At 47.2% G+C, this 23,313-nt stretch overlaps 2 protein-coding genes across 5 annotated transcripts in view; both read right to left on the minus strand.

Moving 5' to 3' along the window:
- Positions 1-8,929, minus strand: part of atoh8 (atonal bHLH transcription factor 8) — a 30,151-nt gene extending 21,222 nt beyond the window's left edge. Inside the window, exons 1-3 of the mRNA XM_061685701.1 lie at positions 7,387-8,929; positions 7,031-7,186; positions 3,718-3,909 (exon numbers count right to left, since the gene is read on the minus strand). Coding sequence (XP_061541685.1) covers positions 3,718-3,909; positions 7,031-7,186; positions 7,387-8,028 — 990 coding nt within the window. The 5' untranslated portion in view covers positions 8,029-8,929. The remainder of the gene's footprint in view (positions 1-3,717; positions 3,910-7,030; positions 7,187-7,386) is intronic.
- A 4,017-nt stretch (positions 8,930-12,946) lies between these two features.
- On the minus strand, positions 12,947-22,326 carry rnf103 (ring finger protein 103). 4 transcript variants are annotated; one of them, XM_061686203.1, is made up of 7 exons: positions 21,767-22,326; positions 18,295-18,443; positions 17,853-17,968; positions 16,366-16,788; positions 16,148-16,280; positions 15,963-16,049; positions 12,947-14,358 (listed from the first exon to the last, which is right to left on the minus strand). In XM_061686203.1, the coding sequence occupies exons 1-7, from the start codon at positions 21,990-21,992 to the stop codon at positions 13,540-13,542; spliced, it is 1,953 nt and encodes a 650-aa protein (XP_061542187.1). In that variant the 5' UTR covers positions 21,993-22,326; the 3' UTR covers positions 12,947-13,539. The 4 variants fall into 4 exon arrangements, with proteins under 4 accessions (XP_061542187.1, XP_061542189.1, XP_061542190.1 ...); XM_061686205.1 differs by lacking the exons at positions 15,963-16,049; positions 16,148-16,280; positions 16,366-16,788 and adding an exon at positions 17,237-17,283 and having other exon boundaries at positions 14,334-14,358; XM_061686204.1 differs by lacking the exons at positions 12,947-14,358; positions 15,963-16,049; positions 16,148-16,280; positions 16,366-16,788 and adding an exon at positions 17,369-17,756.
- Positions 22,327-23,313: the final 987 nt, after the last annotated feature.

The raw sequence follows: 23,313 nt of genomic DNA on the forward strand, positions 1-23,313 counted from the left end.
AAGCAAATCATGCTCGTCAACTTCCGTGATTTTTGCTCAAATCTGATTCCAAATTGTCATAATAATAAACAATAATGTCGAGATATTGCATTTCTCTGTTACCAAACAACCTTAAACAATACTTGAACAAACTATTATCCTTGTCTTCTGATTTCAAGACGAGTTATCCCTCAATTTGTTGTGTCATGGTAATATGTTTTGGTGATGAGTAAACATTTGTATGGTTTCACTGTTCTAACGGCCCTCTGAGGGAAATCATAACGACGATGCGGCCCGAGACAAAAATATGGTTTGACACCCCTGCCTTCGAGGTTCCACTGCAAATGAAAACAACTGGAAATAGTGTGCAGTGGTTGTGTATGTGCCATGCAATAGTCCGAAGGTCCCCTTTGTGTCAACGCATTTTCAACGTAAATTAGAATATCATGGAGAAGTTCATTTATTTCCATAATTCCATTCAAAAAGTTAAACTTTCATAGATTATAGATTCAGGGCCCACAATTTCAACAGTGTCAAGTATTTATTTGTTTATTTTTACAGAATTTGGGTTTGCAGCTCATAAAACCCACAAAATCAGGAATTTAAAAAATGTAAATGCTGTGAAGAAATCAGCCCAACTTTGGCAGGCCATAAATCTTATGTATGGAGCGTGTCACACTCATCATCTACTAAACTCAAAGCGCCTGCACAGTTTTCCCCGGGTGTCATTCAATTGCTTCACTTTGGTTCGACTGTCTCGGCTGGGTGCAATATGGGGAAGACTGCGGACTTGACAACAGGCCAGAAGACCGTCATCGATACCCTCCATAGGATGGGTCAACCGCAAAAGTTCATAGCCGAGGAGGCCGGCTGCTCACGGAGTGCCGTGTCCGAGCTCATCGATGCCGAGTCGAGCGGAAGGACAGAATGTGGCAGGAGAACACGCACCAGAAAAAGAGATGACCGTGGGCGTCAGCGGATTAGCAAACAGAGAAGATTCAAGAATCTAGCGGAGATCCCGAAAGAGTGGATTGAGGCGGGAGTCACAGCTTCAAAAAGCACTCCATTCGGACGCATCCGGGAGACGGGCTACAACTGTCGGGTTCCTCGGGTCAAGCCGCTTCCGAGTCTGAGCCAACGCAGGAAGCGTCTCAACTGGGCCGAGGACGAGGACTGGACTGTCGGCCAGTGGTCCAAGGTCCTCTTTTCTGGTGAAAGTAAAGAGTGCCTTTCGTTCGGAAATCAAGGTCCAAGGGTTTGGAGGAAGGCGGGTGAAGAACAGAACCCAAGCTCCTTGAGGTCCGGTGTGAAATATCTACAGTCAGTCATGATTTGGAGTGCACTGTCCAGTGCAGGTGTTGGTAAACCTGTCCCAGCTAGCATCTGGCGGGAGGCGGGATACACCCTGAACTGGTCGCCAGCCAATCGCAATCCCAACCAAGTATTGAAGATTAACATATCGTTTTGAAAGTACCCTATTTTGATTGATTTAATGTGACCCTCATTTCTTTAAATGGTGATTTCTTCACAGCATTCATATTTTTTGAATTCCTGATTTCGTGGGTTTTATGAGCTGGAAGCCCAAATGAACAAATTGTCAAAATAAACAAATAAATACTTGAAATTGTTTAAATTGTTGGCCCTGAATCTATAATCGATGAAAGTTTAGCTTCTTGAATTCTGGAAATAAATAAACTTTTCCAAGATATTCCAATTTTTGGAAAGTGTCTGTATACTGGAACCACTTCACAGGTGTGTTGAAGAATGGCATGATTTCATCCTGCTTGTCTGATGCTTGCTGACAGACCACTTGGTCTTTTGAGATTGATATTGTTCATCTCAAACGGTACCCGGGGGTCTGGAGCACTTCAATGTGTTCACCCAGACTGTGTTACAGTTGCACCCGCAAGGTTGACGAGATTATTCTTACAACCTGCTCTCAGTCTTTGATATCATAAACGGCACCATTTGAGAGTGTGATGGTGACACCAACGAAGAGGAACTTCGACGATGAGAATAACCTCAGTCCCAGAAAGCAACTGGCTTATGAAGCATCATTCAGTTGGTCACATGGGCTCATGGAGCTTGAAAATGGTGAAGATGAGCTCCACTGTACAGTTTTGAAAAAAGGGACCAGGTGTTCAGTTCACATAATATATGAAAATGCCCACGGGGCTTCAAGATCGATATCTAGGCCTCTATTTTCGTGAATGGGGTAAATCCTGCATGATGGGCGGGGCAACTGTGCGCCAGAGACGGATGCGACGCGTTGGTCATTTTATGGACCAGCGCAGGCCGGCGGGTCTGAGGGTGGCGGGCTGCGACACTGTGGGAGTGTTTCCAGCCAACTTCAGTCGGCGCCTATCAAAGCAGCTCCTCTCGTATTCTTCAAATGTGGCGCAACTGACTGACGGAGACACGGCGCCGTTCTCTGTGCAGAAGAGGACGATGCGTAATCACAGAGATCGGTATATGAGTGGAGCGTTGTCAATGCTCTTGCCATGGTGTTGTCATGGGTGTGTGTTCCGAAAATTTAAATACAAATAAAAAAAGAAATGAAATCAACCGAAAATTCCAACGAAGTTGGGGCGTTGCATTAAATGGAAAAAAAAAAAAAATAATACAATGATTTGCAAATCCTTTTCAACCTATCGTCAGTTGAATACACTACAAAGAAAAGATATTTAATGTTCCTACTGATTAATGTGATTGTTGGTTGTTCTTTTTTGCAAATATTCTCTCATTTTGAATTTGATGCCTGCAACAACTTCCAAAAAAGCTGGGACGGGCAACAAAAGACTGGGAAAGTTGGGGAATGCTAAAAAAAAACAACAACAACAAAAACAAAAAGAGAAACATGGCATGAACAGTTTCTACATGCTGACATCCATGTTTAATTAATATGAAAGTGATTATCATAGAAAGCCAAGGATTTGTTTTCTTCCTGTTCCAATCTTATGTTCAACTAACACAGAAGTGACAATTCTCTGACAACAGCAAGCAACGTCTTGAGTTCAACACAAGCAAACCCAACAGCACTGCTATTATCAGTGGTCCAAAAAAGGGGTTTCAATGGAAACCAAGAAAGAGATGTATCACATCGGAATTGAACCGAATGGTACTAACCCTTAGAGGCTGTATACCAATATGGTTCTGGTCCCCCGCTGCCCAAAGACAAAAGTGTGATACAAAGTACTCCCGTTCGCTCAAACAACACACACGTCAGGGCAGCGGCGGAGGACACGTGATGGCAGCGGACCTGGTATAAGTATCAGAAGAAACACTACACTGCAGCCAAGAGGTTGCTGATCCAGGATGAGGCGCAAGTGGTAATCAAGGAAGAATGAGTCAGCTGGAATGCTGCAACCTGGACAGGAAGTGAACAGGCACGAGCAAAGATTCACACGGGCCAAGGTTTGGCCATTGAGTAAAGGTTTGTGTTCATTCTTATCCATTATTATTATTCAGCAATTAGCCCCCTTTTAACGGGTAAATGCTGAAATACCACCTTATCCTGAGTCCAAAAAAAAAAACAATTAGGTTGCTAGATTGTGCATGGCACAGCGTTCATTCTCTCATGAGCCCATGCCTGTTAAAGTGTCGTGATTATTTGTGATTTCTTTTGTCGATACTTAAAAAAAACCATTCCACCAACCGACCAATAAAAACCAGCATCATCCAAAAACATTTAGTTTTCAGGATGTGAGACTCCAGAAAACTGAGAATATAAATCCTCACCTTCCTCTTCTTGCTCCTGCCCTCAGCCTGCAGGGTCCTAGTGCACTGCTCCACACACTGGGAGAAGCTTTGACTACCAAGGTCAGGGCTGTAGTCCAGCTCAGCCAGTTGAGCCAGGGACAGGATGTAGTTGCATGCTATTCGTAATATGGCCAACTTGGACAGCTTCTGCCCATAGGAATAGCAAGGCACCTGGAATTAAATAATGGGAGAGGAGTAGAATAAGAGATTTCCACATTTACAATACACAAAAATGGTAAGTGAACTCATTAGAAGTGAGGACAAGTTGCAACCTGGAGAATCCTGATTAAAACCATAGACGCTAATAACTTGTTTATCGCGGAGGTTACGTTCCAGAAAATCCCTGCAAAAGATGAAATCTGCAAAGTACCAACCATTTATTTGATTATTTCTATACATTTTAAAGCTTCATACATGCAATTCAAAGTCAATAAGTGACACCTCTGAGCGGTGCTGGTAGGCCTGTCACGATAATTACTATATCAACTGGACACGATGGTTTTTTTTCGGAATCGCTAAGTTGTCACAGTTGCGGTGAGCCAGCGTGCGGATCACTCGGTGAGCTGAGAGAGTCGGACGGCTGCGTCGTTAGGCACGAGCGGGCTCATGGAACGCCTGCCGGTGTTGGAATGGTCCGGTCCTCCGCAGCCTTGCCCCATGTGCAGCGCGTAGATTCGCACAACAGAGACACGCAAGGGAAAGTGAACTGTTTCTTCGCAGGCTAACGAGCTAGCGAGTTAAGGAGCTAAACGGCTCGCTCCGCCGCGCCGATGTCGTTGAAAACAGCAGCGCTTCGTTCCGGGTTGTTGCGTGTGTTCGTCCCAATTAACACAAACGCAGGAAAGTTAACCGTTTCTACGCCATAACCTCAGTGGCACACGTTATTCAGCCAGTAGTTGACTCCAGCGAGCGTCGACGTATATTTGATTGACAGGTGAAGGGTTCGTTTTCAGCTGACCGACCACACAGTAGCTGGGTTTAGATGGAGACCTTTTTGTCATCGTCATGCTTGAAATCATTCGGATTGAAGATCCCCGGTCACCTGTTTACATGTGATTTGTCCTATTTCGATTGGGTGAATACGTGTGCGCTACGTTTAATCGGAACAGCCGTATGACACGCGCTCTTCGTCGTGAACGTCACGTCATTTATTAAGATGGAGGTCCGTCGTCTATTCAGCGCAGTCGTCGGGATTGTTGTTGTGTATTTATTAACGGTACGTACCAAGCTGAGTACATTCAAATGAATGGAGTCGGCGAGACTCCTTTTAAAATATCCACACTCGCTTTTATTCTCACCCACGTCCTCTCTCTTTAGCAACCCGCTTCTTCCTTAACGATGACTCTATCTTTTTATGGTTTCATAAATGTGATAAAGTACAGCATCAGACGCCTATACGGGCTCTCTGTTCAGGGAGTCATTATATCCAATCGCTCAATGTGCGGGAGTGCGTTGGCAACTCTTATTTTTATGCGGTGGTTCGGTCCAATCAGGTTGGACCGCGTCGCGCAGTGTGCAGCAGGCCTGATCTACCAAATGTAAATTGAAATGACAAAGTAAGGTTCTTTCTTCTGCAAAGAAAAAGAGCGATGTTGCGCGTCATTGCTACCACGTTGTGATCAAAAAGTCAATCATGCTCTCTGTACCAGAGACGTACAGGTGAGTAACTGGACTACACTGATCCATGTTTAAACTTTAAATTTTTTTGTAGAGACAGTCGGTTGTTGCTATATTCCAATATTTTCTGATGCTCTCTCACCATTAGGTGAGCGCGGCCTGCTCAGTAGCACAAGCCTGCTATGAGTAACAAGACCAGCAATCAAGATGCCTCCCTTTTCCACTGACTGCTGCAGAGGATGTCAATCCCGGAAATGAAAATCCACCACGTGGGAGAAAAAAAGGACGCGAGTCAATGCAAAACATTGACATCAGACTTACAAATAGATTTGAGCCACTTTTACAAGGCCCTGGCCAAGAATGCTCATCCCCCAGCCACCCGTGAAAGGTATGAAACTAAATCATGCAAGAAAAAAATGGCACCCCAAACATTAATAGTTGGTGATGGAGCTGTCAAGGATGGGAAACGTTTTTGCAGTGAGAAGAACACCAATGTGCTGTGTTTCGCCCATGACATGGTGCCAAAACAAAAAAGAGATCCCTAATTGGCACACAACTGTGAAATGTGTCATTATACACACTGGGGCCCTGGATGTTCTCAAGCAGCAATCACAAGTACTGAAGCGAGATTTCCTTGATCTCCTAACAAAAGTGCAATGTTTGGTTGCTGAGGTTTTTATTCGTGGATCTCTCCAACTTCTACGATTTGGAGATGAACGTTTCTCTAGGCTCAGTCAATTAAATAGGCGAAGAATTTATTTAATTGAAAAAGAATTGAACAGCTTTTGCCACATTTTTGGCTTCACTTCAATGGACATTGTGCTGCTCCATTGTGCCTTGGCCACCTGCGGGCAGAGACAGTCCACAGTCAACTGCAGCTATATTCGCCCTTTTCAGAGAGGATAAAGAATATTTGCCTGGGAGTATTGTTATACTGTCTGTCAAGATGTGTAGCTGCACCCTTTGTTGTCAAATAGCCATAACCACAACACCGATGCTATTCGTTAGCCAGTCGGTATCGTTTTGTATGGTTTGTTAGCATTGAGCTAAACAAACTTACCAAAAGCAAAGCTGTGTGATTTATTATTTTTTAAATACACAATGCGCAATTCTCTTTGATTTAGGTTTAATTTAACAGGAAACTTTCAATTTGGAAAAATTGCCCCTTTAACTCCGGTAAAATAAATTGTAAGTTTCCCACCCGGATTGCTCTTGCATGCGGTTTAAGTATTTAGAGTCGAATGCTTTACCACTGCGGAAGATTCAATTCACTGATACTTTGCTTCATTTGCATGACTAAATGACATGTATTGCTCAGGATAAACATGCACATCCTCCCCGTTACAATCACGTTCATACAGTTGAGCAAAGTCCAGGTTTTCGGATGTAAAAAAGGGACACCACGAGAAATCATTTCAAAAGGAATCATTTGAAAAAGACTCTGAACTCTAACCTGTCCAAAGCCTGCTTGTGCCAGTATTATTTTTCCTCAACTAGAACTTGTGAATACTTCCAAATACCAGCCACATTTTTTCGTGTTAAAATCATTCATTGAGATTTGATTTGTATTTTTGCGGGGGAAATGTGGTTTAATAGGTGCGTGTTCCCGTTCGGCATTCACTCGAAGACCCCGTATGAGCGTTTGTGTGTTTCCAATATGCACTCTTAATCTCACCTGTTTCCTCAGGGCCTCAAATGCAGCACTGATCGTGTGGACGCGGGTTCTCTCACGGGCATTAGCTAGGAGCCTCCTTGTCTGCTGGACGGCTTTGACCTCCGGAAGACGTCCGGTTCCGTCGACGCCCATTCCGACCCTCTTCCTAGAAGACTCCTGGCGTGAGGGGGCGAGAGAAGATCACGGGAGATGGTCCAGCCCTACTATTTAGCAATCTGGTCAAAACTAGCATCAGCAGGCCCATGCACACATACTGTAGCTCTTTTGTGGTGCTCAAGCACCTGCCTTCTTGCTGCAGCAAAAAAAAAAAAATCACACTACAGAAATAATATAGACATTCAAGCTTTTTACCGTACCTTAGGCGAGTGGCCCTGATGCTCTACATGTTCACGGCCTTGAGAGTTCAGAGGGGTTTGCGAGACGGGCCGAGGTGTAGCTTGGCCTGACATCGATGGGTCCGCGGAGAAGGTTTGGTGGTTGGGTGAAAGGCTGAGAACGTTGCCGGATGACATCGTTACGGGGAAGGTGGAGCGGGGGCCCGCTCTGAATCGGTTTGAGAGGGGCTGAGATATCGCCGCGGGCCAGTGGACGATCTCTCGATTGGGCAACGAAGAGCTGGCTAACTGAGACAGTTCGGAAGTGACGGCGCTCCCGATCCTCATGTCTAAAGCGCCGCTCTGCGGCGGCGCTAGCATGACACCCGGTACACCCGATAGGATCCCGGTGGCACTCTCCTCATGTGACACCGCGAGGTGTCGGTGGAGCGGAGCCGACCTGCTGACATTACGAGGCTCCGTACGAGAGTCCTCCGGCGTGTCCCCATCTGATGTGGCCACTGTGTACGCTTTCAACCTTTCAGGTTCAAAGCCACTGAAAAGTTTTTTAGGCTCGCGAGACTTTCTCTTGAACTTTTTGTGAGAGCCTTGCATCGGGATAATCACTGGGTCCTTGCAGGGGGATTTAATCCAGTTATTGGCAAGTGGATGGGGGTCCTTCATTTCTCAACCAATTACCGTAATGACCCAAGAAAAGCGTAATCAACGCCAAATGCGACACTTGCTTTGTCTTTTATGGAGCTCCTGGTAACACCGTGAGCTGCGCCGCGCTGACAGTCGTGTGTTACTTGGACTTTGCCAGCAGGTTTCGTGTGGCTCCGCTCTGTCTGCATAGCAGCATCCTGAACAAGCCAGCCTCGTACACAAAGCTGTGGAACATATGCGATTCGCCTGCGAGCACAGCGTGGAGAAAGAGAGACATAGCTCTCTCGTCAGTGTGAGGCGTGCTTTCTTTTTGTTTCTCTCTGGGAAAGCAGTCCGGGCGATCACACACACACACACACACAAACTAGAGCTACAGTGAAGTTGTCTGAGTGTGGCTCCAGCCAGTCTGCATAGCAGCACTGTGAATAACCCACACAGTTGCGTGCGCACACACACACACACACACACACACACACACACTCATACACAGGAGCCGTAGTCAAGCTGCAGCTGCTGGCCCGAATAGAAATCAGTGCAGCAACACTTTTCGAGAAAGTTGATTTTCTTAGTCAAACCACTGAAATTACAAATGAAGAAACTAAACTGCATTCAGTCATGCAAATCCCATGACGGTGTCATCACCAGTGACAGGTCGGAGTGGTGTGACACCATTCAAGTGAACTTAGCTCCATACGGCGTCATCCGGCACACGAGGCACTGGGTCTACGTCCCCTGTGGATGGTCACCGACGACAAATCCGTTAATAGCGCCGCTGCCTTGAAGCCGACTATCCAAGTGGTCCACGTAGGTAGAAGCCCACCATGAGAAGAGCAGCATGTGAGCAGCGGTCGTGCAAACATTGAACCTGAGGCTGCCTTGGCGTCTGACTGACTGGCGGGCCTGGCTGCAGCTCTCTCTCTCTCTCTCTCTCTCTCGCTCGCTCGCTCTCATATTTTTTCCTGAAGACCTTCCACCAGGACGTCACTCCTACTTCCGGGTGGCAAAAGCCAGAGCTTCCTCCATGGCACCGTTCGTAAACAAACCCTTACATGCAGTGGGCATTCAATCAAAGTGTGAATAATGTCCATGCCTGTTTCTGATCGGGAAAAACTGTCAGCACACGCGGAGTCGTGTATCTAGTACATATAGTATAGTACATGTTATTATTATTATATTGTCTGGACCAGGGGATCCAGACCTTTTCCTCCGAGGGCCCCATACAGAAAACACACAGTTGTGCTCATATGTTTGATTACCCAGGCAGAATTTGTAAGATGGGTACAATTACAAAAACATAACCATAAAGAAATTAATGATGGTTGTTGTTGAGTCATCAGTCGTATTAAAAAAGCAATTTTTCACAAATTCTGCCGGGGTATGTAAACTTATGAGCACAACTGTACATATATGCAGTCATACATACCCTTGTCATATTGGAATGAAAGTGACGGCTCCACATTTTTCCTAGGCTCGAGGTGGCGGTGGCATATTAGAATGAAAGTGTACACCTCTCATAACCTCTTGGTGGCGATGACATTTTGGAATGAAAGTGTACAGCTTTTTCATAACCTCTAGATGGCGGCATTCATTTATAAAATGTGAACGTTTTTTTTGCCTTTTTTTTTTACCTACACCCTAGCCAATGTGACGCCCTAGGCGAGGTTTTATACGGCGCCACCATCCATCAGTCTAATTCCAATATTTTTAACATTGCCTTTCATTTCTATGATAACCTGCCACACAATTTCATCCATCCATCCGTCCGTCTTCTGAGCCGCTTCTCCTCACTCGGCAAGCTGGAGCCTATCCCAGCTGTCAACGGGCAGGAGGCGGGGTACACCCTGAACTGGTTGCCAGCCAATCGCAGGGCACATATCAACAAGCAAACATGTTTTTGGGATGTGGGCCGCCACACAATTTAAAATATAAAATAGAACATTTTCTTCATTCGATTATCGTTACTGCCAAACAAATCAAGCGAGTAATGGCTGTTACGACAGCTAATGGGACAAACCGAAAGTTGCAAAAACTTGACTGTTCATTCTCCCCTTCCCCCCTTTTTGTCTTCTTCTTTCCTGTGTTCTGGACAGTTGTGGTCGTTTTGACGTTTGCAGAGTTCTCTGGAGTGACCAGTGTACCGATAAGCCAGAGGAGAGAGTATTTGCTATTATCATTTGTCATCATATGAATTGGGCATTTCTTGACATTTGAATCTATGTTGTCTGTTTTTTCCACGTTAAAAGTTACGGCAAATAAGTGGCGCTTCCCCACTCGAGAGAGATTGATTCAGCGATGGAAGATTTCGTCTGCATATTCCTCAATGACCAAGAAACATTTTCCTTTTGTCTCATTTTAATTTCGTTCAGTTCCTCAAGAAGTTTCATTCCTTACATTTGTCTCTCGCAATGAGCTGCTTGTAAGTCAGTGCATCTGCATTTTAATTCTATTTAGGACTTTGAGAAATAGCTACAAAAATACGAGAACATGTTCTTGTGAATAAGTCGTTACGCGAGAGAGAGATATTCCACAAATTTGTAATTTGATATTTTGACTTGTTTTCCTCCTTCACTTTTCGTCTTTTGCGGAACTGTGCGCCCGAGGGCTTAGCTGTCCTTTTCACGATGGAAAAAAATTGCCCATAAAATCTCCTGCCCCGTTCCGACTGATCGCTCGTTCGCCGACTTGAGATGCGCCACCCACGTCATGTGACGTGACTTGCCGAGTGACAAAAGCAGATTGGCGCCCTCGGCGACCGCCTACGTCACCTTCCCCCCCGGGGCCCGCTAGAATCGAGGCGCCCTTGCATCGAGTTGCTCTCCGCATTCGGAAGCAAAACGAGAGCAATCTGAAATAAGCTGACATTTTTCTCGGATCAATAATTGGACCTCGACAAGGAGCAGAAAGTGGAGGAAACCTTTTTTGCTTATTATCTCTGCGAAGAGAAAGTTTGTTCCTATTTTAGTTGTAAATACCAGTCGTTCCTTTCCTTTGATGTGCGAGACGATCATTAGCCGCAGAGCATAGAAAGCATGAGTCATGATCAACTGACTGTCGCCATATCAATAAAAAAGACTTTTTTCTTTATGTTTGTGTGAATTGTCAGTCATCCGGGTAATGGTGAGCCACAAAGGCTGAATCTGGGTAATTACTCTTGTTGTTTGTTGACTGTCGTCGTTTTATTATTATTTTCGCAAAATGTTAAAAACGATTGATTATTTACGCTTTGCACTGGGTTTCGGTCTTGATTTGGTTGGCGCGTTCATCGTTTGCTCAACAAATCCCTGTGCTCACCTGGTCGCGTCAGTGTGTTTCGTGCTCAGCCTATGGGCTCGCTCCAATCCTCACGTCCAGGTCTGATCACGTTTACTCGTCGGTCTGTATTTCCATTATATTGTCTTCTGTCACATGTTCGTTAAAAAGCGAGCAATCAATAAGATTGACAATTGCCAGAAAATGTACTACATGTACCCTTTGACTTCTCTGTATGAATGTATAAATTGGTCCGAAAAAGTGATCTAATCATCTAAATCGCCAAATACAATCTTCTTAAACTAATATGTCGGAAACCATCACGTTTCCGTGTTTTTATTAGCGACGCCATGGAAACGTTAAGAGTGCAGGTGGGAAACGCACGCGAACACCTTGGCGAATGCCTTCTCAAAGAGGTCATCGGGGTCAAGTGTCCGCCAACCTCGAGTCCAATCAATGTGACGAGATGAGGGCCCGCAAAAAAAAAAAAAAAAAATATATATATATACATATATATATATATATATATTTTTTTTTTTTTTTAGGCTGATGCTGATTCCGATATTTGGCAGAATAAAAGTCACATAGGAGATTCATAAATTTAAAAAAAAACAAAAACATTTTTGGGGGCTTACAATAAAGTAAAAGAAACGTGCTAATATGAGCCGGTCGGGCCTATTTTTCCTACAGTTTCTTGTAACCGTTTTTCACGGTTTCTGTGGACTCCGTCTCCGCTCATTGTCATATGGCCTGTGTGGTCTTTTGTAAATCCGTCCCCCCGTGGAGTTTCGTGCTCATAGAATCGGTTTTCTGCTCTCCACTACATTCGCTTTGTTAAAAAAAGATATAAAATACTTTCTCCTGCCTTGCCTGCGCTCGGGTCCACCTGACGATTCGCGGCGTCACGCTGACATTTCTTTCTTGTCGGCAAGCATCTGAACTGATCTGTAGTCTTAGCTTTATAGTCAACTGTCATTTTTTTTTTTTTTTTTTTAACTAGAGTCCGTAACAGCACGCGCGAGATTCCTCTCAGATCATTTTGAATCCAAAACCGTCTGCCTTTCTCTCGATCGAGCAAAAAAAAACTCTCATACTGTAAGAGAGTTTGCCAAAAACGTTTTTATTGCGTCTCGTAGTTTTTTTGTTTTTTGTTATAGTACTTCACTTTTAATGACCAATGGTGGGGGCTACTGCCATCTCGTGGGGTTTGTGCAGCACTGCACTGCATAAAAAAAGAACACCCATCCCGTACCAATAAACCTAAAACATTGTCATTAAAAAAACAGACACTTGAGTGGTCTTGTATGTTCAAGGTCCCCCAAATGTTCGACGCCTTTTGCAAAGGCGGATTTTTTTTTCACACTTGCATCGGCTCGCCGAATTGTGAAAGTGTACCCAAGTGTGTTACATTTGTGATAATTCTTTTGAATTTCATTTGCATCCAGGCGCTCCATTTCAGGAATTAGATGTCGCCCATACCCGACTTGATTGGATTTTTCGGAATGTTTATCGTCGGCCATCTTGACTCGCCGCTCACCACGCGTAGCACCACCCGCACTCTCCGTTCCGGCACTTTTATTAGCCTCTTTGGCTCGATCGTGTCGATTTCCTGCCCCAAACGACTTACCTCGATCATCCCAATATCCTTTCACAAGTTCGTGAGGGATACTAAACATTACCACTGTCACAGTTAGTTGTTTATCTGTTTTGTTTTTATTGTACTTATTGGTGGTATTCACAATGTTCAGCACAGAAATGGAAACAAGCAAATCGGTAGTTGCGACCACCGCTCCGGTCGCACAGACAACGCTAACTTTGGCAGGTCTCATCTTGACCCCAAGCAAGTTACGCTCCACACTTCTTGCGCCAGTGAATCAAAAAAAATCCCGATTACTCTGCAAAACATGCAAAATCCTCCCAATCGACCGTATTTCGAGAGAAAACATAGATAGCACTGTACCTCTTTTAAGACAGTTTTGACTTTTTTCCCCGAAAGACAAAACGACTTGTTTTAAGATAACAACTTGGTTTGGAAATCCGATCAATATCAAGTCAACTCATCGTCCCGCTCCACTGGTAAGATTTTTTTCAAACGAGACTTTTTGTCCCTACAAGAAGGGGAAACATCTTAAATTGTTAAAGTCAGTCTTTTTGCCACGCTGACCTTTTTGAAATCAAGTCAAAGCGGCCTGAACATCAGATCAATTCACTCGGTGAGACTTTGCGTTTTTGCAACGCCGAGATGAGAAAGACACGGAGATAAGGGAGGCAGGCTCCTTTTCACGAAGTGTCCCAACCGTGCACGTACGGCTGCCGCTTCTTCTTGTAGCTGGGCCAGCGACACACCGGGCAGCAATGTCGCCCCGCGTCCAGCCACACCACGATGCACTGCCGGTGGAAGGCGTGGCCGCAGGGCAGACCCATCAGCGGTTCTTCGCTCGCAAAGTTCTCCAGGCATACGACGCACTCCGAGCACCGCAGAATGTCACGGGGCCATCCCGACCGCCGAGCGAGGCTTTCCGGCACCCGGTGGGCCGATGGGGCGTCGCCGTCCCGGTCGTACGATGCGCCCTCCCGCCGCTCACCGCTTCGTGAAGGGCGGTCGCTTGACTCGCTGCCGTCCGTATCAGAGCGAGAACTATCGAGCTCCTCTTCCGGCTCGTCCGCGCCGCCGCGGCCGAACTTCCACGCGGGCAAAGCTTCGATGTAATCCGTGCTCACTAACGGACGGAGCCAGAGGTCAGGGAAAGCCAAACGGTCAAAAAGGAAGTTGGGGTCATCCTCCCAGTCTGACGGCACCCGTTGTAGCGACGCAATCGGGCGGAGCAGATAGGATGTGTACCACTCCCACAAACTGGCCAGCCACTCCAAGTTAGTGCTGCTGTCCTCTCGGCTCCCATTTCCACAGCGACGTTTTTTCTCAAAATAATCGACCAGCAGGCCGTGGGCCAGGTAGGTGGACAGAAAGAGAGCCGGGTGGGAAGAATAGAAGGTCCAGTCGGCTCTCACCACGCTAGCCAGTGCGGTGGTGTCGGCGTAGCGGAGAGCCTTCAGGCTGTAACCGTAGAGACCGTCCAGGTAGGACAGCTGCAGGAGAGCCTTGGCGGAAAGAGGGGACCAAATATGAAATGAAATGTCAACTCCGGGGTCGCTTTCATACCATTTGATCGAGAACGGTAAACGCATGGCCCGCTGGATTTCCTTTGGAAAATCCCTTCATTTTTATTACTTGAGCGTTTGTTTGAACGACCGGCAGGAAAACGGCATCGTTGTTTTCCGACATCGAGTCGGGGTTTTTTTTTTTCTCCCACTTTTACTGCCAAAACATCTTTACCATATGACGTTACCATATGTTTTCTGAAGATGACATTTTTGGAGACAGGATGTTTCTTCTCTTGGTTGATATGCCCTCTGTCCAAGAAAACTAACGCAAATCTGCATCTTGGGCAATGTTCACACTTGCGGGTCAATTCGATTTTGGATTTTTTTTTATGGATCTGAATTTTTCATGTCAACGCGAACAGTACAATTCCCGTTTTTTCCCCTATCCGACTCGGGCCTCTTTGGTACGTGGATCGATACAGATAAGGAGCCGACGCGAGTGCAGTGCGGATGCTCACGTCGCGCTCATCCAACCTATACATCGAGGGTGTCAAACTCATTTTTTGCCACGGGCCGCATCGTAGTGATGACAACTGTGAACCCATATCAATGAAAGATGACCTCCTATACTGGAATCCCATTCGGTAGACACAATAGTCAGTTTTGACATCAGAAGCCTATAAAGGCATGTTTTTCCAACTATTACCTCTCTTTTCAAAGGGGGATCGGTCACAAAAAAAAAAAAAAAAAAAAAAAAACGCTTGCAAATATCTCAATTGGTATTACACCACAACACAATGAGCAATTTCGATCTGCTTTCGCGGGCCACATCACAGGATGTGGCGGGCCGGATCTGGCCCCCGGGCCACCAGTTTGACACCCGGGCTGCACATCGTCAAAAACGATTCAACAAAACCGACACGGCGCGAAAGCAATAGCGGACGAAGGAGTCGAAAACGGTCAGCGGCGACGAGAAGATGCTGAGAAATTAGAAGAAACGGCAAAGTTAGCGGCGAGTTGCAGAAAACGCGCGAAATTGCTGCAAACGCGTCATGACGAGAAGCGCGCGAGGGGCCACGCTTGCTTCTGGAAACGGGTCGCCCGGTGTTCGCGCACACGTGCAGTGTGACACACGCGTGCGACGTCACAGACTCAATCCGTCCACGGTAGAAGTGGCTTGTGTTTCGGTAACGCGGACGACGACAGCAAATGATCCGATTGAACCGACATTACGAATGGGCGTGAACGTAGCCTACGTGCATCGAGAGGGGGCCTTTCTTTGTCACCGACCATCGCGTTCCTTTCAATTTCACGTATCAAAAGTACGAGCGGGATGGGCGAGCACTCGAGAGCGAATACTGGTACCGGTGCGGGGGGAAAACAACATGGTATCGAACACCCCCAAGGGGGTCCCGTGGTTTTTGGCCAGGCCCGTTTCGTTCAGTGTGTTGTTTAATCGATGGCTTTCGTCAGTTTCAAATGATTTCAGCGACCATTGCGGGTTTTGTCTTTCACACGCGTGTACCCGTCATCGAAGTAGAAGCCGTGAAGGGGCTACGAATGCGCAACGAGGGGCTTTTTCGAATAATACATTTTCCTACCAGAAACGGAAGCCAAGACACCAGCAGGATGGAGTTATAGGTCCCGAGTGTTCGGATCAGAACGACAAACCGTTTCACCGTTGCTCCCTGCGCACAAAGGTTTTCACCGTGAATGCACACATAATCGATCGATCGAAACAGATGGCGTGCTAGGATCACGTATTGTGGAGCAGAGGTCCGTCTACCTGAGTAATAAAGAGATCCAGCCAAGCCAACAGGTTGATGAGGACAAGACTGAGGACGAAAAGGTCATTGACCTCCGGCTGGACCGAACGCAGGAAGGTGTCCATGGCCGCCACAGACAAGAACTCGCCGGTGCTGCCGAGAACCGACGGACAAACCAAAACATGAAAGAGGAACAGCGACGTCTTTTTTGTCTCAACCGCGTCATAGGATCGATCACCTGTTGCCATAGTGATATACGCCCTCCGGCATCTGCAGGATGTAGGCGGGGCTCCGCGTCACGCCAATCTCCAATAGGCTGCTGCGGTTGTCCCAGTGACTTACGTCCACAAATATAAACTCGATCCTGCCGGTGAACTTGACAGACAGCGAGGAGAAGAAAACCGGCGGCTGCGGCAGCGGCGCGAACAGAAACATCTTTAACGGGTGCAGCGGGTCAGGGCGCCACTCCTCCAGCAGCTTCTCCGAACGGCACAGCGTCTTCATGTGGTGAGACATATGCGAGGTCATCCAACGGAAGATGTGCTCGGGTTCAACGCGGCGGCCGTTGTATTCTTTCAGAACGACTTTGCCCTTCGATGCCGACGTCTGCGGAACGGACATGACGAGCGTGGAGCGTTGCCAGCCGCGTCTGACACACGACCTTGCGGGAAGAGCAGAGAAGAGTTATCGCGCTCGGAAATTCCTCTTTGCGATTCGACGTGCGGAGAGGAGACGGGGCGCTCCGCAGTTACCCGTCTGACAACCGAGACGCGTGCGGCGGATGGAATTTGGGGAAACGGAAAACACTAAGCCGATGTTTAGGGACGGGCGACTACCGCCGATACCCGCTACCAATACTTGAGGCGAAAATATTTGGACATTAAGTCCTCCTCGCCGCCACACTGCAGCGGTTCGACACGTCGACAAATCCTAATTTGTTTTGGGGTTTTTTTTTTTTTTCCAACTGATTTCGGACAATTTTGCATCGCCGAATCCGAAAATGACGTCCGTTTCTCTTGTTCGGGTCAGCTTTTCACGCCAAGTTGCAAACGGTTTATCGATCAAAGGTTACAAACTTTGCTTCCTGTAAACTGAATAGCAGAGAGTACCTTTAAATTGAATGTTACGTCACCATCGATCCGCTGTTTATTTGAACCTGGAAAGCAAAAAAACGCGTTCAAAAGTAAACTTGATTGGATTCAGCACATCAAAACTGTCCTCGATCGGCTAAAAAAAAAAAAAAAAAAATCTTCGGCAGTTTTTTTTTTTTTTTTTTAGTTGAACACTGTAAGACTTCAAATGCCTCTGGAACACTCCATAATTCTATTCCAAATCAATGCCAAGAAAAGGAAAAATAGCAGTGTCTGCAATTGTCTTTTCAATGCAAAAAGTGAAGAACTAATGCTTTCCTGTGAATCACCGTCCTGAGATTTTCTTGGGATTGCATTGAGTCGACCGGCTCCTCACCAAAAAAATGTCCTGTTGTGTGGTTCATGTTTTGAGTTGCTAAAGTATAATGAGACACATCTTTTCTTTTTTTAGTCTGATCCCGAGTCATCGCCAAAGAAGCGTCTATTGCTTCAACGTGTGAATTCTGAATTGTTCGGTTCCGATAACCATGATTCATTTCTGAGGAAAAAAAGTAAGAATGAATCAAACATCGGAAAGAAGAAATGACATCGCGCTCTTGAACGTTCGCCCTCGTCGTAACGCCGCGGTTCCCACCTGCGGTCGTGGGAGCAGTTGAACGTTCCAGTTCGGATTCCGAACTGTGACACTTTCTGGACCATCTTCCCCCAGTTGGACTTACTGAGCAGAGCCTCTCGGTCCTGAGCGATGACCTGCACAGACACGCGACCGTATTTCAAAACAGAGTCAGCACGGTGGCGTACGCAGGGCATCCGAACGGGTGCGGGCGGCCCGCCGAACCCCCCCCCCCCCCGATGGCGAACGCGTTCCGATGGGGAAACATTTTCCTCAGCGCCCCTTGCACAGTACACAACAACGAAAGGTCGCGCGGTCCGACCCTTGCCCGGCAACGGACCCTCCGTACGCGCCACGTCAGAGGTGGCACCTCGTCGCGCGCCTTCTCCCCCGCGCGCACATAATACCGGACCGGCATTCGTCGAGCAATGTGCAGTCAAACAATTTCAATCATTCGGTTTACCTGAACCAACCAGATGCCGTCTTTAGTGTCCTCCACTAATTCATAGAAGTGCATCTCTCCACTGAAATGCGTGCCGCTGCCAGCGCCTCCCTCGGTTTGCTCGGTCTCCTTCTTGATGGCGGAATACAACTCCCCGTGTGTCAGCTCTCCTGTGGTTTGGAGAACAACTTCTTTTCTCATCAAATGCTGTGGAGCTCAACGATGCGTGACAATTCAACAATGGACGCAATAACTGGTTGTCATCATTTTGTCTCCCGACCAGAAGCAAATCAGCAGGCCTATTGTAGAAAAGTTTGGATTTTTAACAACAAGAAAGAATCTAAAATGGAAAATGAAAAAACAACCTCTTTCGGTTGTTTTTTGTGGAGGACACCCCCGAGGGTCCGCTTTAGTAAGAAAATACACGCTCTGTCGGGTTTACGTCTGGCGATTGACCCGGCCGGTTTAAAACAACTTTTGCGCCCGATGCCTCGGCCTGGCCTCTGGCTCGGAGGGGCATGGACCTCTTCTGATGGGGCCCTCCTCCTCTTCCCGTTATGCTGTGCCGGCTGCATCCCTGTTGGGGGGGGGGGGGGGGTTACTGGTTCTGGGGGCATCGGGTGGGGCATTGCTCTGCCCTGCTTGCAACGCAGTTTTCATACATTACTTATTTTCTGGAGTGGGGCTCAGAGGGTGCAAGCAGTGTCCTGCAGCCTTCTTACCCGACTCCCACGGGCTTTTCCTGGCACCTTTGCACTGAACTAGACTTGGGAGTCCAGTGGTCGAACGTACGCGTTGAAATGACAACCGATCTCCGACTTTGGACCATCAGTAGACAACAAGCACTGAAACTCTGAAGATCAGTATTAAACTGTACCTGTGAGGAAGCTGACAAGGAACACCTAACACGGGCTTTCTGACCTTTGTCCTTTGTGACTGGAACTCAAACACGTCAGAGATCATTTACAAACATTTTCTTCATAAGATTGTGACACAAAAGAACAATTCCTGAAGGTTTAAAGAGGAGCTCATTCCTGGATGAAACTGTAACAAGTAGGAAGAGACTTGTAAACTAAAATAAAACTACTCTGCCATTACATATCGTTTCACAGCTATGGTTTGAAGTAATGTGTGTGTGTGTGTAGTGTATAATAATGTGACTCCCGCCTCAATCCACTCTTTCGGGATCTCCGCTAGATTCTTGAATCTTCTCTGTTTGCTAATCCGCTGACGCCCACGGTCATCTCTTTTTCTGGTGCGTGTTCTCCTGCCACATTCTGTCCTTCCGCTCGACTCGGCATCGATGAGCTCGGACACGGCACTCCGTGAGCAGCCGGCCTCCTCGGCTATGAACTTTTGCGGTTGACCCATCCTATGGAGGGTATCGATGACGGTCTTCTGGCCTGTTGTCAAGTCCGCAGTCTTCCCCATATTGCACCCAGCCGAGACAGTCGAACCAAACTGAAGCAATTGAATGACACCCGGGGAAAACTGTGCAGGTGCTTTGAGTTTAGTAGATGATGAGTGTGACACGCTCCATACATAAGATTTATGGCCTGCCAAAGTTGGGCTGATTTCTTCACAGCATTTACATTTTTTGAATTCCTGATTTTGTGGGAAGCCCCAATTATGTAAAAAAAAAATAAGCAATACTTATAAGCAAATTGTTTAAATTGTGGGCCCTGAATGTATCACCCATGAAAGTTTCACTTTGTGAATGGAATTCAGGTCATTCCAATTTCTCAAGCTTATCTTTCCGCTCCCGAGCCAGCGCTGTCAACATTGCAAACGCGTGCTCTCACAAGTGGGTCTTCTCGACGGACGCAACAGATCGGAGGAAAGCCAAATATGGACAAAGCACATACAAAACTGGGTCAAACAGAAGTAGCTGTCAAAGGGGTCTTTTCTGGACACTCGTATGACAAAACCAATTCAACGAAAGTGCCACTTTTATACGACGTCCATGTTAGCGAGTCACTAAATAGCCAAAATTTAAGTTTCCATTTTTGGTCGATGGTGATCATCATCTCTCGTTTTTGTGTCGCGCGAAATGTGGAGGCTCCGTTTGTTTTGCCACGTCTAGTTCTGTCGCATTTTGAAGCTTCAAACCTGGAGGGCTTCAGCTGCCCCCTGCTCCAGTGTGTCCACTAACGTGTATGTGTTCACTGTGATGGGTTCAAATGCAGAGAACAAATTTCGTGTGCATGCATGCGTGCGTGTTCATGATAATAAAAGGTGATTCTTCTTCTTCTTCTTCTTCTTCTTCTTGTAATGTGGTTTGGGGTTGTCTTGCTGAAATAAGCTGGGGCGTCCACGAAAAAGACGTCGCTTGGATGGCAGCGTATGTTTCTCCAAAACCTGTATGTACCTTTCGGCATTAATGGTGCCTTCACAGGTGCGCAAGTTACCCATGCCATTGGCATTAACACCCCCCCCCGTACCATCACAGATGCTGGCTTCGGAACTTTGCGTCCATAACATTCCGGATGGTTCTTTTCTTCTTTGGACGCAATTTCCAAAAACAATTCGAAATGTGGACTCGTCGGACCACAGAACACTTTTCATCAGTCCATCTCAGATGAGCTCGGGCCCAGAGAAGCCGGCGGCGTTTCTGGGTGTTGTTGATAAATGGCTTTTGCTTTGCATAGTAGAGTTTCAAGTTGCACTTCCGGATGTCGCGCCGAACTGTATTTACTGACGTCGGTTTTCTGAAGTGTTCCTGAGCCCACGCGGTGATGTCCTTTCCACATCGATGTCGGTTTTTGACGCAGTGCCGCCCGAGGGATCGAAGGTCACGGGCATTCAATGTCGCTTTTCGGCCTCGCCGCTTCCGTGCAGCGATTTCTCCAGATTCTCTCAACCTTTTGATGATATTATGGACCGTAGATGATGAAACCCCTAAATTCCTTGCAATCGTACGTTGAGGAGCATTGTCCTTAAACCGTTCCGCTATTTTCTCACGCTCGCCCCATCTTTGCTTGCGAATGACTGAGCAATTCCGGGAAGCAATCGTGGCCCCCGCCTGTTCCCAATTCGCCTGGTCACCTGTGGGATGTTCCAAACAGGTGCTTGATGAGCATTCCTCAACTTTTTTTGCCGTTTGTCCCAGCTTTTCGGGAACACGCCGTAGCCATCAAATTCTAACATAATCGTTATTTGCTCAAAACAATCAAGTTGATCAGTTTGAACATGACATATCTTGTTGAACACGATTCGCAAATGATTGTATTGTGTTTTTTATTTCTGTTTAACACAACGTCGCAACTTCATTGGAATTGGGGTTGGTACGGCAGGGCTGGACCGCGAATAGCCAAAATCTGCAGATAACTGACGCCCGTCATAATTGCAATGATTTTTTTTTTTTTTTACCCAAACAAGGGCTTGAATAATCCGGGATAAACCGCCAATAAGCATGTTCGAAAGAAAGAAAAAAAAGGTGGCGACCCTTCCCCAAGCCTCAAGGAGGCTGCAGCGCACTTCGCGCAACGCGTACCTGATTTGTGGAGCAGCTGGCTGACGTCCTTCTTCTCGGCCAGGCCGGCGTAGCCCAGGCCTCGACACTCCAAGATGGTCTTGAGCTTCTTGACGCTCAGCGAAAGCGGGTCGACCAGCTGCGTGGCGAACACTCCGGCCTCATACCAGACCGCCGCCTCGAATATCCGCGCGAGCGTAAACAGAAGCACGAAATACAAGAGCAAGAAGAACAACTTGAGCCACATCGTGCGGCTGGACCGGGCCGCGGCGCAACTCCTCCGTCGGGCGCGGCGCACGTCCGCACATGGGCTTCGCGAATCGGCCGGAGCCGCCGCTTTCTCGGAAGGAACTCCTCGCGCCCTGCCCCTTAGCTTAGCATTAGCACTTAGCCGCTCGCGGGCCTCGACGGCGGATTCTCGCGTCGGCTCGCGCGGCGCCCGACCAGCGACGCGAGCGCACTCAAGACGGGGACGCAACCGAGTCCGGCGCGCGCATCCTCCAATCAATCGCAACGCAAAACCAACGCAATTGCACGCGTGGACTCGCTCCGATCAGCTGACGTCGGGGCACCGGCGTCACTTCCGGCCGCGGCATCGCATAAAGGCCCTTTCAAAATAAAAGGTCGGGGCCCGCCACGAAAACCAAGTGGTTGTTCGTATTTCGGCAGGCAGAAAAGCCACTGCACCAACATTGAGCATTGGCGAGGAGGGCAAATCTTTCGGGGACCTTTGCGGTTTCCCCCCCAAATCATGTTGCCATTTGTTCCAAGTGTCCTGGACGAAACAGTGGCAGAAGAGCATGATGAAAACAATTGTAATTGTAATTGTAATTGTAATCTGTGGTTTCTGGCCACAACTTGCGCCTCTCATGTGATTTGCAAGAAAGAGTTTGGCAAAAAACTCTTTGGCTCCATAAGAGCATTGAAGATGGAACGTAGCACGACAATGACCCCGAGCCCGTAGCCTGGGCAACCGGGGTTACGGCTGCAGCCTCGAATGCTGTGGGAACAATCGGGGGCGTCGAGCAGGGAGGGGAAAGGGTCCGACTCTCCCGGGGGGCCCCGGCTGTCCGGAGGGCCGACGACCGGAAATGAAAGTCACTGACAAAAACCAGAACGACAATGTGGTCCATGTCGCCCCTGAGACTGTTGTTGGATTCCAAAATGGAAAGGGGGGGGGGGGGAACCAAACCAAAACAAAACACTCATTAGCCAAAAGAACAGGAAGTCCAGACTGGAATTTGATTTCAAAATGAAAGTAGCGGTAACTGTAGAGAGTCGCGCGGTTCAAAAACTTCTTTTACAATCGGATAACCAAAAAAGGACGTGATGGAGAATATGTTTGGATAAAACAAGCTTCAGCAAGTTATTGAGAAACCAGTGGCTGTGAGACAGCTATAAGGCAATAAATATAAAGATGAATCTTTTTTTTTTTTAAATGGTATTTTAATACGGCCAACTGGTTAGAGCGTCCGCCTCACAGTTCTGAGGACCGGGGTTCAAATCCCGGCCCCGCCTGTGTGCAGTTTGCGTGTTCACCCCGTGCCTGCGTGGCTTTTCTCCGGATT

The sequence above is a fragment of the Phycodurus eques genome, chromosome 9 (assembly GCF_024500275.1).
Source record: "Phycodurus eques isolate BA_2022a chromosome 9, UOR_Pequ_1.1, whole genome shotgun sequence".
In the NCBI taxonomy this organism is placed as follows: domain Eukaryota; kingdom Metazoa; phylum Chordata; class Actinopteri; order Syngnathiformes; family Syngnathidae; genus Phycodurus; species Phycodurus eques.